At 37.9% G+C, this 15609-nt stretch overlaps 1 protein-coding gene across 3 annotated transcripts in view; it reads right to left on the bottom strand.

Annotated features, from left to right (window-relative positions):
- UNC13C (unc-13 homolog C) overlaps positions 1-15609 on the bottom strand; it is a 601702-nt gene that overhangs the window by 295377 nt on the left and 290716 nt on the right. For all 3 annotated transcript variants that reach the window (XM_028100275.2, XM_088025127.1, XM_028100274.2), the window contains 3 exons: positions 7316-7384; positions 5639-5728; positions 2266-2394 (listed from right to left, as the gene is read on the bottom strand). In XM_028100275.2, coding sequence (XP_027956076.2) covers positions 2266-2394; positions 5639-5728; positions 7316-7384 — 288 coding nt within the window. The remainder of the gene's footprint in view (positions 1-2265; positions 2395-5638; positions 5729-7315; positions 7385-15609) is intronic.

The following is a 15609-nucleotide window of genomic DNA, read 5'->3' as shown; positions in this document are numbered from 1 at the left end:
TGGGGCGCCTGGCGGGCTCAGTCATTAAGCGACTGCCTTCGGCTCAGGTCATGATTCCAGGGTCCTGGGCTCGAGCTCCGCATGAGGCTCTCTGCTCAGTGGGGAGCCTGCTTCTCCCTCTCCCACTCTCTCTGCTTGTGTTCCCCCTCTCACTGTGTCTCTCTCTGTCAAATAAATAAATAAAATCTTAAAAAAAAAAGTCTTTGTTTTTAAGTCTTTGTTTTTAATTTGCTTTAAAAAAAATAAAAAAATAAAGCCAGCTTTAAAAACAAATAAAAAAACAAATAAAGCCAGCTTTAAAAACACATAAGAAAAACAAATAAAGCCAGCAAATATTAAGCTATGCTAGATTCATTTTGATGTGACACCTCATTTACTTTCTGTTAGGGGCATGTTTGCTTTTGGGACCTGCCCATATTTCTATATCTTTTATAAAAATAAAACTCTTCATGCTATTTATTAATAATAGTAGTACAGTAGAAAGACACCAAATAAGGTACACCATGTTAGTGATTTGGTTCATCCACTGGGTATGAATTAGTAGAACAGCAGATCATATTTAAGTTGAATTTTGATGAAGGCAGAGAATGGGGGAATATTTTAGACATATAGGACAAATGAATGCATGGATATAGAAGAGGATGGCCAATTCATGAAAATAACAGAATTTAGGGCTCATGCGAGGGGACAGTGGGTTTGGAGTTACAAGGAGTAAGAAATTGAGGCTGGTAAGGTTTGATAAGATTGATTATGAAGTTATATATGGAAAACATACATGCTATAACAAGTTTCAATTTTACCTTTTAGTTAAAATAAAGACAATGATGTTGAAAATGTAAAAGAACTGAAGAGCCTTATAGGAGGAAGATAGTAGAGAATAGACAAAGGGAAGCCATTAGACATCCACCCAATGGAAAAGCATAGTTGAGAGACAGTTTAATCATTAGAAATCCAAGAGACCTAAGTTTATGAACTACAGTACATCTAGCAGGAATAATAAGCTAAAGTTATGAACAATTATGTAGTTATACATTGTTTTCTTATAAAATGATAAACTCCATTTAATTTTTTTCTCCTACTAGGCCTAGGAAGTCAGAAAGTTTTAATACTGTAAGAATCCCAGCTTGAAACCTAGCTTAAAAGAGTCCCACTTGCTTTCAACCAATGTATACAGTCTAGAATCTGCCCCACTCCAGTAACCAAGAAGTTCCAGAGGCAATTGTGAAGTTTTCAATATCAAGTGGAGTGACTGCTTTCTTCAGGAAAGTGGATAGGCAATAAAGACATATTAAAAAGGCATCCCCAACCATCAGTGTTACAGAAGTGATAGCAATGCATAAATCGTGGGCATTAGAAAACTTCAATGCAAACATAAACGACATATCACATATAAAGAGGGAAGTAGTATTTATGAAATCCCATAACCAACAAAGGATTAGTATCCAGAATCTATTTTAGAATTTGTTTACAAATTCATAAGTAAAGGACAAGCCCATAGAAAAATCAGCAGAGGGTTAATAGGCAATTCACAGAAAATAAAACTGAAGTGTTTATTGAGCATATGTGAAAATACGTTCAAATGGACCACTATGAGTGTTTATCTCTGAAGGAAGAGGAGGGAGGAAAATTCCATTTGGAAAAAGCACAAAGGGAAATGCTGCTCTATGTGTAACATTTAATGCCTTTAGACAATAAAGAGCAGAGCAAGTTATTACTAAATGCTAACATTTGGTGATCTGGGTGGCAATCATATGTATGTTTGGTTTGCTTTCTGTATTTTCTTTTGTATTTTTGAAATATTCTTTAATAATAAATTTACATATATGATGATTTTACCATCCTTTATATAAATATTTCCCCATCTATCACTTTTATGAGGTAAAATGATAAGGAGGGCAGTTATGAGTTAGGGGAAGAACATGAGTCAAGTTGGAATCCTAAATTCTAGTCCCAAATCTGCCACTTGACCACTGTGTGACTCTGAGCAAATCACTTAATTGTTCTGAAACTGACTCCTCATCTGAAAAACTTAAAACAAAAACAAAAACCCAGTATCTACCTTTACTACATAAAGTTATTTTAAGGAGTGAATTATTTCATGTAAATGAAAGTGATATGATATTCATATGTGAAGAAAAGATATTGGGAATTCTCAAAACCCACAGTTAATGTGAAATTAATTGAACATATTTTCCCATTTAGTGTCATTCTAAACTTATAGAAACAGACATTAGAAACAAAAAGGAGACATGTATCTTTTCTTACCAGGTCTATTAGCTGAGAATAGAGTTCATGGCAATTGTCAAAAATATACTTGTACGTAGAATCCAGGCAGGCTCTAACACAGTCCTTCACCACCATGCTGGCCTTTGGGGGGCTTTGCAGCTCCAGAACCTGAGAGACAAATTATTTTCTTAAATTCAAAAATAGAAGATTGCAATCCAGTATAAACAACTTCAATAAATGTTTTTATTTGATTTTTCTATGTTCAGGAAAAAAATGTGGTCTTAGCAATGTTTTAAATGTGTAAATATTTACTTTAGCTTCTTGATAATGGATCATAGTTGTGAAAATGATCATAGCTGTAAATATTCAACTAGAAACTCTTAGAGCAACCGATCACATTATTTACCCACCTATACTTTTCAATAATTCAACAATTATTTATCACCTACTATATGCCTGACAATGGTTATATTGCAATGAACAAAAGAAATAAAAATCCCTTTCCTCATGGAGCTAAACAGTAAAATATATTACATGATGATGCACACTGGAAAGAAAAATAAAACAGAGGGGACAGAAAGTGTTTTAGTGGAATTGTATTAACAGAAAGGAGACAATAGTAGGTGAATTTAAAGAAGAGGATGGGCCCAGGGGGAACATTTATATCTAGACTATTTTTACAAACCTTAGCTTTGAGTAAGGTGGGAAGGAAATGGACTGTTTCAGCAGAAGAGCGAAGTGACCTAACTGAATGATCTTTTTTTTTTTCTTCAAGATTTTATTTATTTATTCATGATAGAGAAAGAGGCAGAGGCAGAGGGAGAGGCAGGCTCCCTGCAGAACGGGGAGACCGTTACGGGACTCGATCCCAGGATCCTGGGACCATGACCTGAGCCAAAGGCAGATGCTTAACCAAGTGAGCCACCCAGGCGTCCCTGAACTATCTTTTAAAAGTTTCCCTTAGGCTGCCTAAGATGGTCTGTAGAAAAAGTAGAAAGACACGTGATGAGAACAGTGCAAGAATTCAGTCAACATAGTGCTTGCACTATGGTGTTAAGCTAGGAGCTGTTTAGAAGAAACCATATTCTGGTTAGTTTGGGAAGGAAGAACTAATAGGATCTGCTGACGGACTGGATGATTGGTGTGAGAGGAAGAGAGCCGTTGGGATCCCACGGTTTTAGCCTGAGTAACTGGTACAATGGAGGAGCAAAGCTGTGCACAGGAAATCAGGAACTCGGTTTCAGACAAGTGAAGAATGAACAGGTTATTATGCACAAAAACAGATTTCAAGTAGATATTTGGATATATGAGTTTACACTCATGAAGCTGTCTGGGGCTCGAGATACAAATTTAGAAATTATTAGCTTAGGGGCGCCTGGGTGGCTCAGTTGTTAAGCGTCTGCCTTCGGCTCGGGTCATGATCCCGGGGTCCTGGGATCGAGTCCCGCCTCGGGCTCCCTGCTCAGTGGGAAGCCTGCTTCTCCCTCTCCCACTCCCCCTACTTGTGTTCCTGCTCTCGCTCTCTGTCAAATTAAAAAAAAAAAAAAAAAAACAAACTTAAAAAAAAAACACAATTTGTCATTTCTTGTAAAGTTAATCATACATTTATCAAATGACTCAGGAACCTTGCTTCAAGACAAGTGAAAGCTTCCATTTATACTAATATGTACATAAGTATTTTTAACAGTTTTATTTATAACCCAAACCAGGAACAACTCAAATGCCTGCAGTGTATACATAACAAGGATTACTACTCATCAAAAAAAAGGGAACAGACAGCTGATACACTCAACAAGATGGATGAATTTCCATGTGTCATGCTATATAGTGTATTATTTCATTTACATGATGTTCTGGAAAAGGCAAAACTATAGGCGGACAGCAACAGATCGGTGGTCACCAAGGGCTGGGAGACAGGTTGAGTATAAAGGAGCAACCCAAGTGGATTCTGGAGGACTATGGAACTGTTTTATATGTTGACTGGAGTGGTGATTACACTCTACACCAAAACTCATTGATCAGTACAACAAAGGAATGAATTTTACTGTCTGTAATGAGAGAAGAAAATGGGAGGATGAAATTTGTTCAAAAGATACTAGGAGATTAGAAATTGGGAAGAAAACATGAAGAGGATGATTTTGAGGAGTTTCGGTATTAAAGGAAAAGAGGAATTAGGGTATCGCAGTTGGAGAAGGAAGGGGAGTGGATCATTGAAGCGAGAGGGGAGGACTGATGCACCAAGGTTTTCGTACTCAAGAGCGGATGAAATCAATTGCACAGGTGGAAGAGATGGCCTTTTCTAGGAGAACAGACAGCTAATCAATAGTAATTAGAAAGGAAGGAAGAGTATATGGACACAGATGCAGGTATGTAGATAGATGGGGTGGGTGGGAGGACCATGTGGTCTGAGTTGGAGGAAGCTCTCCAGCCTTCGTTTCTGTTTTGCCACAGTGCTGATGACAGGCATCGCCTGTCAATAAAGGAGCATCTCCCTCTGAGCCTGGTTGGAGGCTCACTCTCATTCTCTACACACTGTTCCGGCAGCTGCTGCCAAGAGATCAGAATGGATAGAAATTCTATTTATCCCAGTCACCCAATTTAACTCAGATTTTAAGCCAAATGAATTTTACCTGAACTTTAAAAAATCTAAATGATTGCTGATAGAGTATGACTTTGTTTTCTGTCTCTCATATTACACAGTACCATTTTTAGTGCTTCTAGTGAAAACAATCATGGGCAACTGAAAATTATATATTTTTTTCTGTACAGGAATTTTCTGAATAAACATCATAAAAGATCAAAACTTTTTTAGCCCATAGCCTGACAAGTAGTTTTAGGAAACACTTTACATGAATTGTCCTGCTAGCCAAATTATGATTGCAGAGAATTTGCTGTTAAAGCAGAAGAGATAGATCTAAAAAGAAACGTCTGCATAGTTTGGTAGATGGCAGTTAGTTATACTAATGATTTAAGCAATCAAATCTATTCCTATATAGTCATTTCCGGGGCTGAAAACAAGAGTTGCCACAACTGGGGCAAGCTTAAAAGAATCAGCTACTCTCTTGGGATGAAAAAAGTCAGTAAGCCATCGGAGATGAAACTAAAATAAGAAGTCAACTCATTTCCATTTAGCATTCTTACGGATTTTTTTTTTTTTAGTAAGTGCCATGTTTATTTAAGATGGATTTAATTTAAAACTACATTTGAGCCAAATGTATCAAAATATTTTAGGTGTTTAGGATAATCCCTTTCAAACACCTTAGACTGGAGGATTCACTTAGCACTGGAAAAGTCATCACAGAATCATTGCTGGGGTTGAACGGCAGCGATCAAGAGATGAGTAAAACCCAGACTTTCATGGGGAACGAATGTGTTATGTCACACCAGGATAGCGACAAATAAAATAAGGTACCTTCATCCTAAAAAAGGTGATACTTGTTAGCAGGTCAACAGTTGATTTCAGGTCTTGCAACCGTTCAGCGTTGCTGGCAGGAAAGTTTTCCTTGTTAATTAAGAAATAGAAAATGCGTAAATTATCAGCCTTAAGCTTGTGATGGGAAAATAAACTAAAACTAGCTTTCTGGGAAGGAAAATGGGAAGTGAACTGTGTAAAACTATAAAAATATCCCGATAGTATTCTTACAACATTTTATCATAAAACATTATAAAAAGTAAACAATTTGGAAATATTCTCTTCTTAGTCTTGGAAAGCCACATCCTTCTATTTATTTCCACAGTGCAATAAAAATATACAAAATAGTATCATACATGTAGTGTTATCATTCATCTTTGTTCATATAATAGTTTTGCTACTAAAAGTGGAGGGGACAGCACATACTTGGAAATATTTTTTGTAATTTTCTCAAGATAGGTAATTTTTCCCAAAAAAACTTTGGGAACTTTTACATGTGCTACATTTAGAGTCACAAAGAAACTCTTAAAAGTTAAAAGAAAAATCAGACTCCATGGCAGCGTCTCTCCTGGAAGTACTGTGGATTTCAACAAGTTTGTTAGTGTGATTTGGTGGAAATGTGATATAAAAATAAAAATGTTCAGAACTTTGTAGAGGGAAGGTATAATTATGAAAATGTTTGATCTAAGGAACAAATTTTCACATTGAGAAATTTCTCATTTTAACTTGCTTTCAGATTGGCTTTTTAAAGAGCAATCAGAAAAACCACAGGTAATTTTTAAATATTCACAAACTCACACAGAGTTACAGTGCCCAAACAATGACAAATGAGGTGGCCGCCAGGCCCTTTTGGCCTCCAAACACCTTTTTCATTGCCTGCATAGCAGTTGTCTTCTACCAGTGTTGGCCCCAGTTCCAACAGGAAGGGTGAATTTGACAAAATGTGGTTTTATAATTTCCAGAAATATGCCATTAAGATATCCATCAATCATGAACTTAAACATGAATGCAGAAGATCTACATATGTGCAGATATGAAATGTTTGAATTATTAAATAAAGAATGCAACAGTTATTACTACAGATTTTTTTGTAAATAAAATTTATAACTAAATGTTTTGTAAATATGTGTATTTACATACACACATACATGAATATAATTGTGTGTGTGTGTGTGTGTGTGTGTGTATTTTGTGTGTTTCACCTGGAGGTGAAGTATAGAAGAGCTGACAAGAACTCTGGACAGCTTCAAAAGAGTACATTGTACTGATCTAGAAAGAGTGAATTAAGCAGTGAGTCCAAGTAGGCATCTTAAAAGCTGGGGAAATATTAGCAGGATATCTCAGCAACAAGGGGTGAGCTTTCAGGATGAGGACTCTGCCACGTGTCTACCTCATGAATTAGCTGCCCCTCAATCTGACTGCTATTATAAAAATTATAAAATTAAAGCTACACATAGCACATGTTACTAATGTAGGCTTATGTGGGGCAAGGTCCCTGAACAAAGGACTGCAGCTTGCTTACTTAGGGGACTTTTTTTCCAGTGTGACAGAACCTGAGATACCAACACCAGTATTTTTACTTTCCCATTACATAGTGGATGATTTTTTACAGTACGACAAGAAAGCATCTCAGTCAAACATGACATTTTACCCTCAGGCAGATAATTTTGTACATACCCTATACTTTGACAGGTCAATCCTTAAAGAGTTATGCAATTGGTCCAGTAGTTTTATGAATTTTTCCCTCTGTACAAAGCAAACACAAAATAGGAGAATGGAAATAAATGGTCATTCTAAATGTAGTCCTCCCAACAACTCTGAGTTATTGTTCTCATTCTATAGAAAGGAAGGTTCAAAGATGTCAATGATTATCTAAGATGACAGAGCTGGTATATGACATAACAGTGCTTCAAATGCAGATCTCTTTGACGCCAAATCCAGGCTCTTGCCAATAAGCCACAAGGCCTCTCTGTGATGAATAAGAAAGTATCCAGAAAGTTGTGTACTTCAGGAAGAGTGCAGACAACTGAAATGCCACTGTACTAATTCACAACACTATGAGTCAGCAAGAAAAAACATGACCCACCCCCTCTTCCTAGCCCCACACACCACAGCACCTCCCCAGAAAGAAATGACTGTGTTTTTTTTAAATTTCTCCTACCTATGGAAGTGGGAATAGCTATTGTTCTCATCAAGAACAATTTCAAAAAGCATTTTCCTTTTGGTGACAAGCACAGACTTCATAATCTGAAACTATCAATCACCTTTAAAGTATGTTTATGATTTAGTGCTTTAAAAAAAGTATAAAATATCAAGCCAAAAAAGTTATTGATGCTTCCCTCTGAGGCAGTATCAAGGGTGGACTGACCCCTTCATAGGCTGTGAAGATAAGAATAAGGAGTTTGCTTATAAGTGGAAGGATGAGTTGTGTTGATTAAGTTAGATAAGATAAAAACATCAAAATCACAAATTTTATAGGACAGACAATCCCTCATTCTGAGTCTCAGATTTGTAATCAAAAATGAAAAAAAAATATGGGAGTGTAAGTAAGTAACATTAAAGATCTCAGCCTACATTACTATTCTGTAAATAACAAATTGCACTTCAGAAGATAGTGGGCAAAACAGAAACTTTCCTAATACTTTCACGTATAAGGTGGATTTATGGGGTTATAACTCATCCCTTGAAGTCCCTGATTTTGATGAAGTGAGCTGAATATTAACAGAAGTTGATGAATTGTTCCTAAGTTGAAACTCCAATTTTCTGAATAAACTGCCCTTATTAGTTTCATACATCAGACAATAAAGCTTGATATTACCTCTGTGTTAATCCCCTGCGGAGCCAATGAAGGAGCTTAAGAAATGAATCTTGCCTTCAACATGCTTGCCACCTTTTTAGGCAGAGAAGACTCTTTGGTAAAGCTATTGAGAAATACAGATGAGTTGAAGGTCTTAGATTTTTCTCACTCTTCATCATACCTTCCCAGGGGAAGAGGTGAACTATGCCGTCCTTTTATTAACCCCCATCCCGCAACCACCTGGATAAGTAGCTCTCAATCAAAATAGAAAAATTTAAGAGCCACTACCATCATCAGTTTAGGCCACAGCAAAGTGAATTGTAAAAGTTAACACGTTCATGTCATGTCTTGGAATGCTTTATCTGACCTCTGTGACTGGTACAAATCATCAAGACAGCTGACATGACCCTAGTCCTCCATGCTAATGCCCAAATCACTGGGCCTCTTATATCCACGGGGACTGACTGTTCTGGTTGTCTGCTTGATATCCATTTTTCCTTTCTTCCTTACTAAGAGAGCCTCATGAGTCATAAGTGTCCATTATGAAATACCGACCTTCCCAGACCTCTTTTCTTTTAGCAATGGCCATGCAGTAGGACTTTGGCTAATGAGATATATATAGTTTATTAGAGGGGATGGACTCAGCTAGCATATTGTCAACAAGTTATTATTTGAAAAGATTCTAAAGGAGAGTTTGGCAAACACCGCTGTGTTAGTGTTTGCTATGTAATTCTTTGCCAGGCTTTTCTCCGGGTTTCTCTCCTTTCTCCCACCTGAAACTCAGACTAGACACAAGAAGGGAAAACAGCCGTGGGACCATCAGATGAAAAGCTAAACAAGCGATGATGCCTGGGGTGGGGCAGAAAGCTGAGAGCCCCCACGCCTCCCTTTAGCCCTGTCTGTCCACCCTTTCAAAAACTTAACAATCCTGAGCAGCCACACTAGCCCTGAATTCCTTATTACCTTTGGACTTGGGTTACATAGGAAAAAAAAAATTTACTTAAGTTTGTTAAGTTTGTTTCATGCAGCCGAAAAGAATTCTGACTGATACCGATGAGACATGTGGTCTTCCTACCTAAATCTTCAGTGCCCAGCTGGAAAATTTACATTCAAGGAACACAGAAAAAAGTGGAGAAAACTGCCAGGCTTGTTGTTGCTAAATCCCAGACAACATCAGATGACATGAAATTAAAAGTGTGCTGACTGAATTTTCATAGAGATTCTTTAAACAGGACAGCTTGAAATTTAATTTTATTTATCATATTTCTATTTACGTAGAGTGAGATTGCCTTTGCAAGAGTGGCGAGGCCTATTTCCTGCACCGTGTGACTTGAGGAATAACAGAAGACTGGCTGATTAAAAAGTGATTCTCCTGCAGGGGTGTGCCCACAACATCTGAACCCGCCCTGTCACTCAGTTCTTCGTGTCAGGTAAGGTCTACACATGCCTGGGATTTGGTAGCAGCCACATCAATCATAAAGAGGCTGTCAGTTATCAAAAACTTAGGTTTGATTAGTTGATAAGATAACTCTAGACCAGGGGTCAGAAAATTGGAAAGAGCCAGGCAGTAAATATTTTCAGCTTTGTCACCTGTCACAACTATTAAACTCTTCCACTGCAGCACAGTAGCTCCCAGAGACGATATAGAAACCAAGGGCATGGCTGGTCTCCAAGCAAGTTTTGTTTCTTGGACAGTGAAATTTGAATGTCATATAATTTTCATGTGTCATAATCATGAGGGAACAGAAGGCAAGCTGAGGACAACGCAGAAGCTGACACCCCACACCACCACCACCACCCCTGCCATGGGATATATGTGATATTCCTCAGGCACTTCTGGCTGCCCTAAAGGAAAAACAGATAGTTAACTTAGAGATCACAATCCTACAAGACAGGGGTCTCCCTCAGTTTACAAATGTCTTAGCAATCTACAAGAACAAAGCATTCCTATCATCAATAACCTAGCTTCCAGAAGGAAATGTAGATATAATTACATGTCTTTATAACCTGCAGCCCATCATCGACAGATACTTGAGGTGGGCAGAGTGGAGTGTTCCTCCAGGAAGTTCCCAACTATCTTAATGGTAATGCCTTACTAGAGAGGGTAAACAACCTTAACTTGACAATGGTTAAGGCCTCTGGTATCCTATGAGTCTTCTTTAGCATATGAAAGGTTTTTCAGAAACCTCCCTTTTTCCTTACGGCCCCCAACCCCATCGTATATAATCGCCACTGCCCACAGCCCTGGGCACAGCTCTTTCTGCCCACAGGTCCTGTCTCTGTACTTTAATAAACCACCATTTTGCACCAAAGCCATTTCAAGAATTCTTTCTTGGTCGTTGCTCCGGACTCCACCCCACTGAACCTCACCTATATTCCAAAGCCCCGTCAGTAAAACGATAGTCTTCTTTTGATATTTTTTAACCGTTTAAAATGTGGAAACCATTCTTATCTCTGGGACCCATACAAAATCAGCTGGGGGGCTCGTTGTGGCCCAAGAGCACAGGGGAGATTTTGAGGAGGGAGAGGCAGTTGTTACCCCACAAGTGCATTCAAATCAACAAGAAATGTCAGTGTATTGCCCTGGGATCCTGGGAACTGAAGGGGTGTGAAAGCCTCTGCATCAGCCTCTGCTTCTCTCTTCCGTTTCTTTGTTTCTCAGTATCTCAGGCCAGAAGCAGGGGCCGATTTAAGTTGAAGCTGAGGACACTTCAGCCCTGGGGGCCCTCACTTACTTCAGCTTCCCCAGGAAGAACTCTAGCTATGTGTTCACATGATCTCAGGGTTTCGTAAACGTTGTAAAAATAGGATAAAAATTATTCTGACTTGGACCAGCTAACTGTAAGTACTTTGTTTTCCGGAACATATCAAAAGCAGTAATTCATTAAGAAGAACAGAACATTTCAAACAGAAATTATACATAACCTATTTTGATATTTTTTGATAATTTAATCATGGGAACATACTGGAAATTGGTCTACATTTCTTGTTGATTTGAGATTAATACTGATATCAACAGATATCATAAAATTATAAAATGTCACTACAATGATGGTATCAGTGACAAACTAATAAATGTAATCAATTCAAGGAGTACTTAAGCAGTTACTTCGTAGGCAAGCTGGAAAAGCCCTGAGATGGTACTCTTTGCTGACCTAGAGAGCCTCAACATCTCCCTCAGTTTGACTGAACTTTAGAAACAGGTTTCTTCCTGACTCTAGGCCCTGATTTCTCTCTCCCTCCCTCTTTTTTTTTAGAGCATTCTCTTTAAAAAAACACTTATACTTGTAAATTCTTTCTCTGCTCCTTTGAAATGTAAACCGTTTTTTGAAATGTAAATCTCTTTAAAAGCCTCTTGTCAGGTTGCTTTACAACCCAGGAATGTCTTCCTCAAGTACTTGGGAGCTCTCAAAGGGATAGTATCTGCATCTCCCAGCCTCTCTGGAGAGGGTAGGAGACTAATTTTGGTGGATGTAAAGTAGCAAGCACAGATAGCCTCATTACAGAAAAAGATATTTGCACACCCAAGAATAAGTTAATGCGCTGGACACATGCCACTGATCAACCTTCCCCTTAATATCCTCAGGTATTTTTTTCACCAGCTTATTCCAGCTCTTAAAAACTCTGTTTAAAAAAAAAAAAAAAACAACAAAAAAACTGTTTTAGTACATCTAAGCTCACAGTGAGCCATAGCTTCTCTCACTACGGTAACAGCCTCAAATTGTTTTCATTGCCTGTTTAACTCTCTGGTGCAATTTTTGCTTTGACATCACATATGAAAGAAACATAATAAATGTTTTCCCAAACTTGATGGAGGTCATTAAAATGTGGCATTATCAGTGAATTGTGAAGTTAATAGAAACTTTTCTAAAACACCAAATTAAAAAGTCCGATCAACTCAAAAAAGTTTGATCAACTCTGCTAAAGACTGCATTATTTTTTCAATAAAAAATTATATTTCAAGATTTTCATCGTATGAAGAAGTAATCAAAGAATCTGCAATAAAAAATTCTAGAAAAACTTTTAAAGAGATGTATCAGGAAGTTAATTAATGAAAATACTATCTTGTTTTTCTGGAATTTGTAATGTTTGTGGTGTCATATTATAGTAACTTATAATTCATTGGGATTCATTTTTTTTTAAAGATTTTATTTATTTGACAGAGAGAGACACAGTGAGAGAGGGAACACAAGTAGGGGGAGTGGGAGAGGGAGAAGCAGGCCTCCCGCCGAGCAGGGAGCCCGATGTGGGGCTCGATCCCAGGACCCTGGGATCATGACCTGAGCCGAAGGCAGACGCTTAACAACTGAGCCACCCAGGTGCCCCGGGATTCATTTTTTTTTAGAAATGAATATTACTTTTCTTTTCACAATTTGTATTCTTCGGAAAAAGAGTCCCATCAAATTGTATAAGGTTGAGGCAGCACAAAACCTAGATCCACCTCTGCCCAGAACTAATCATTTGTCAAGTCGTAGAAGAAACCATTTCTTCTAACATGTTTCCCACATCCATTTTCTCCTTTGCCACATTACTTCATTTTCTATAAGCCATGGTCCTCATGCACCATCACTTTGCCCTGTCAGGACTAACACATCAGCCCTATCACTAATTTCCATCTAGTCCTCCTGTGTGCAATACCAGAACTGGTTCACTCATTCCTCCTTTCTTCAGTGTGGCTTCCTATAGTTCTGAGACTGGAAAACTAAGCACCATATTTGCCAAACTCCTTTGCAAGTTCATGCAATTATGTTAGTTCCTGCCCATTAGATGCATGTGTACTGCTATGTTTGGGAAACAGGAGATGGAGGCCCACTTCCTGCTTCCGGTTTTACTTCTGCTGCTAAGTCAAGTCCTGGAGACATTCATTTCCCAGTCTCTGGTCACTAGCTTTGTGGTTTCAAAAAGATAGCTTCATTAGCAGAAGCAGCTTTCTGTTCCTCACCTTCCTGACTCTAAGCAAGCTCACAACTTCTCTTGCAAATCAGTTTCACTGCAATATTTTGAGAATTATTACAAAAGAATCTTCCTCCAGTCCTTCACATGGTATTATAAGCATCTAATCCCCTGTGTCAAATCCCTTTCTACTTAAAGTTTCTAGGATGGTTTCTATTACTCCACCTGAACTGTGTCTGATACACATTCTCTATCTTCCCTCTACAACATTTCTTCTACAGAGTTAACTTCCTAAATAAAAAATTCTATCAGATTTTATCCTAAGCTTCAAGAACGACATTCAAACATCTCAGTAGGCTTTAAAGGCCCTCAACAATCTACTATGAGCCCATGAGCACAGCTCCTTCTTATACTACCATCTTTTATTCTATTTGCCCTACACAGTAGGCAGGCTACCTTCCATACACTTTGAACTTATTTTGTATCTTTACTCTTGACTTTACTCAAATGTCTTTCCAGACCTAAGGTAGCTCCCTACTAATTCTTGGACCCTGGAAAATACTACTCATCCCTAAAAGCTCTGTTCCTTTTGTCAAACTTTCATGGGCCCTGAAAAGAATCAATCACTTGCCCCTCTTCACTCTCAAAGCAAATTTGTAAGTATAACCTCCTTTGACACTAATCACATTTTGGGAGTGACTTAGGGTTATCGCTACATAAGGTTATGTGACCATCCCATTAATTTCAGAGAGTAGAAGTCATCATTTATCTTTTAGTCCCTCCACTACCTGCTGTAGCGCCTTATGTGAGGTATCACATGAATACATATTGAAAAGAACATATGTACTGACAAAGAAATATTTATTAGTATTAGCTTATTTATTTTTGCGGAACACTGGCTGGGTCAAAGAGGGTATATATGTTAGGGAAAAAAATGAACTACATAAGTATTAATTTTACTAATAATTCATTATTTGCATTTTAAGATAACTCACTAAATAAATTTTCTAAAGACTTTTCTTTAAAGTTGAGCTATTGAACCCCAACTTACGTTTTCTTCCTTTCCAACCCTCGATCTACCCATGGTGTTTTCCACACCCGCGGGGATTTTTATCCAAAAAAGTTCTTTAATCTTGACTCCAAACAACCTTTACACTCAGTGGTGTGCTGCTAAATCATCTCTTCAAAAGAAAAATGCCTTGATTTTTAGCATTTGCCAATTTCCATGATATTAGTATTCTCAATACTTTTGGTTTCAAGGACTGCTATGTTCAACAACTAGCTTGCAGTATTCCTGAAAATTCAACAGTCACTGCCTGTGAGCAGGTTTAAGTAAACTATAACTGTTTTACACTCAATTTTCAATAGTCTACTTCCATTACACTCAATTTTCAATAGTCTACTTCCAGAGCTACATGTTGGACCCAAGACTTCCCCTTTGAAATTTTAACTGAAACATATTATGTTCCTACCTAAATTTTTTGTCTCTGTCTCTCCTGGTGCCACTTCTCAAACCTAGACCCCATGGTGAAGCACTTCAACTTTTCTCTCGACAACCTCATCTATGTACTAATTCACTCACCCTTCATTGCCTCTTTTCTACAAAATTTCAACCTGAAGTCAATCCAATTTTCTGCCATATCTGTTATATGAGCATCAGAATGCTGCAAAATTCTGAGAAAATCTCACAGTCACATGCATTGTTGTGACAATGTGATTTATGCTTCTCAACATCAAATGAGACCTTCAGCTTTACTAGGAATTCCTCTGACATGGACCTGAAGCATTTCTTTTTCTATTCCCTTTGGTAACGTATCCAAACCTGTTACAACCTCCTTCACCTCCTGCATCTGTATCATAGCCCCTGTCTTGTAGATGAGCATACCCTGTTCTTGTAGACAACCACAGAGAAGATTAGGGAAATGGGGTATGACATCCCAGCTTTTCATTCCAGTATCAAAAGGTCAGAGTTCTCTGCAAGGACACTTATACTATTCCTGAAATTTCAGAAGGGAATTGTCCTTTCTTATTCCAAAGAATGTCCCTTATTTTGTCTTCTTGACTACATTTCTTCTTTCTCCTCTGCGATGTCACAGCATCACATGTTCTCCCTCTGATAAATCTGCAACTTCACTGTCACAACTAGTCCCTTTCCTGATAATCTATAAACATGTTTCAATTTACCTTATTAAATAAAAAAATCCCTACCCAACCAGCCAGTAAAAATAAAATCTTTTTCATGACAATATCTTCCCTTGACCAGTCTTTCCCTTTTCAGTCC

This window comes from Eumetopias jubatus, unplaced genomic scaffold, assembly GCF_037043125.1.
Source record: "Eumetopias jubatus isolate StellerSeaLion01/CBP00866 unplaced genomic scaffold, mEumJub1_p1.0 scaffold_7, whole genome shotgun sequence".
Lineage (NCBI taxonomy): Eukaryota > Metazoa > Chordata > Mammalia > Carnivora > Otariidae > Eumetopias > Eumetopias jubatus.
This window is presented reverse-complemented; position numbering and strand designations above follow the sequence as displayed.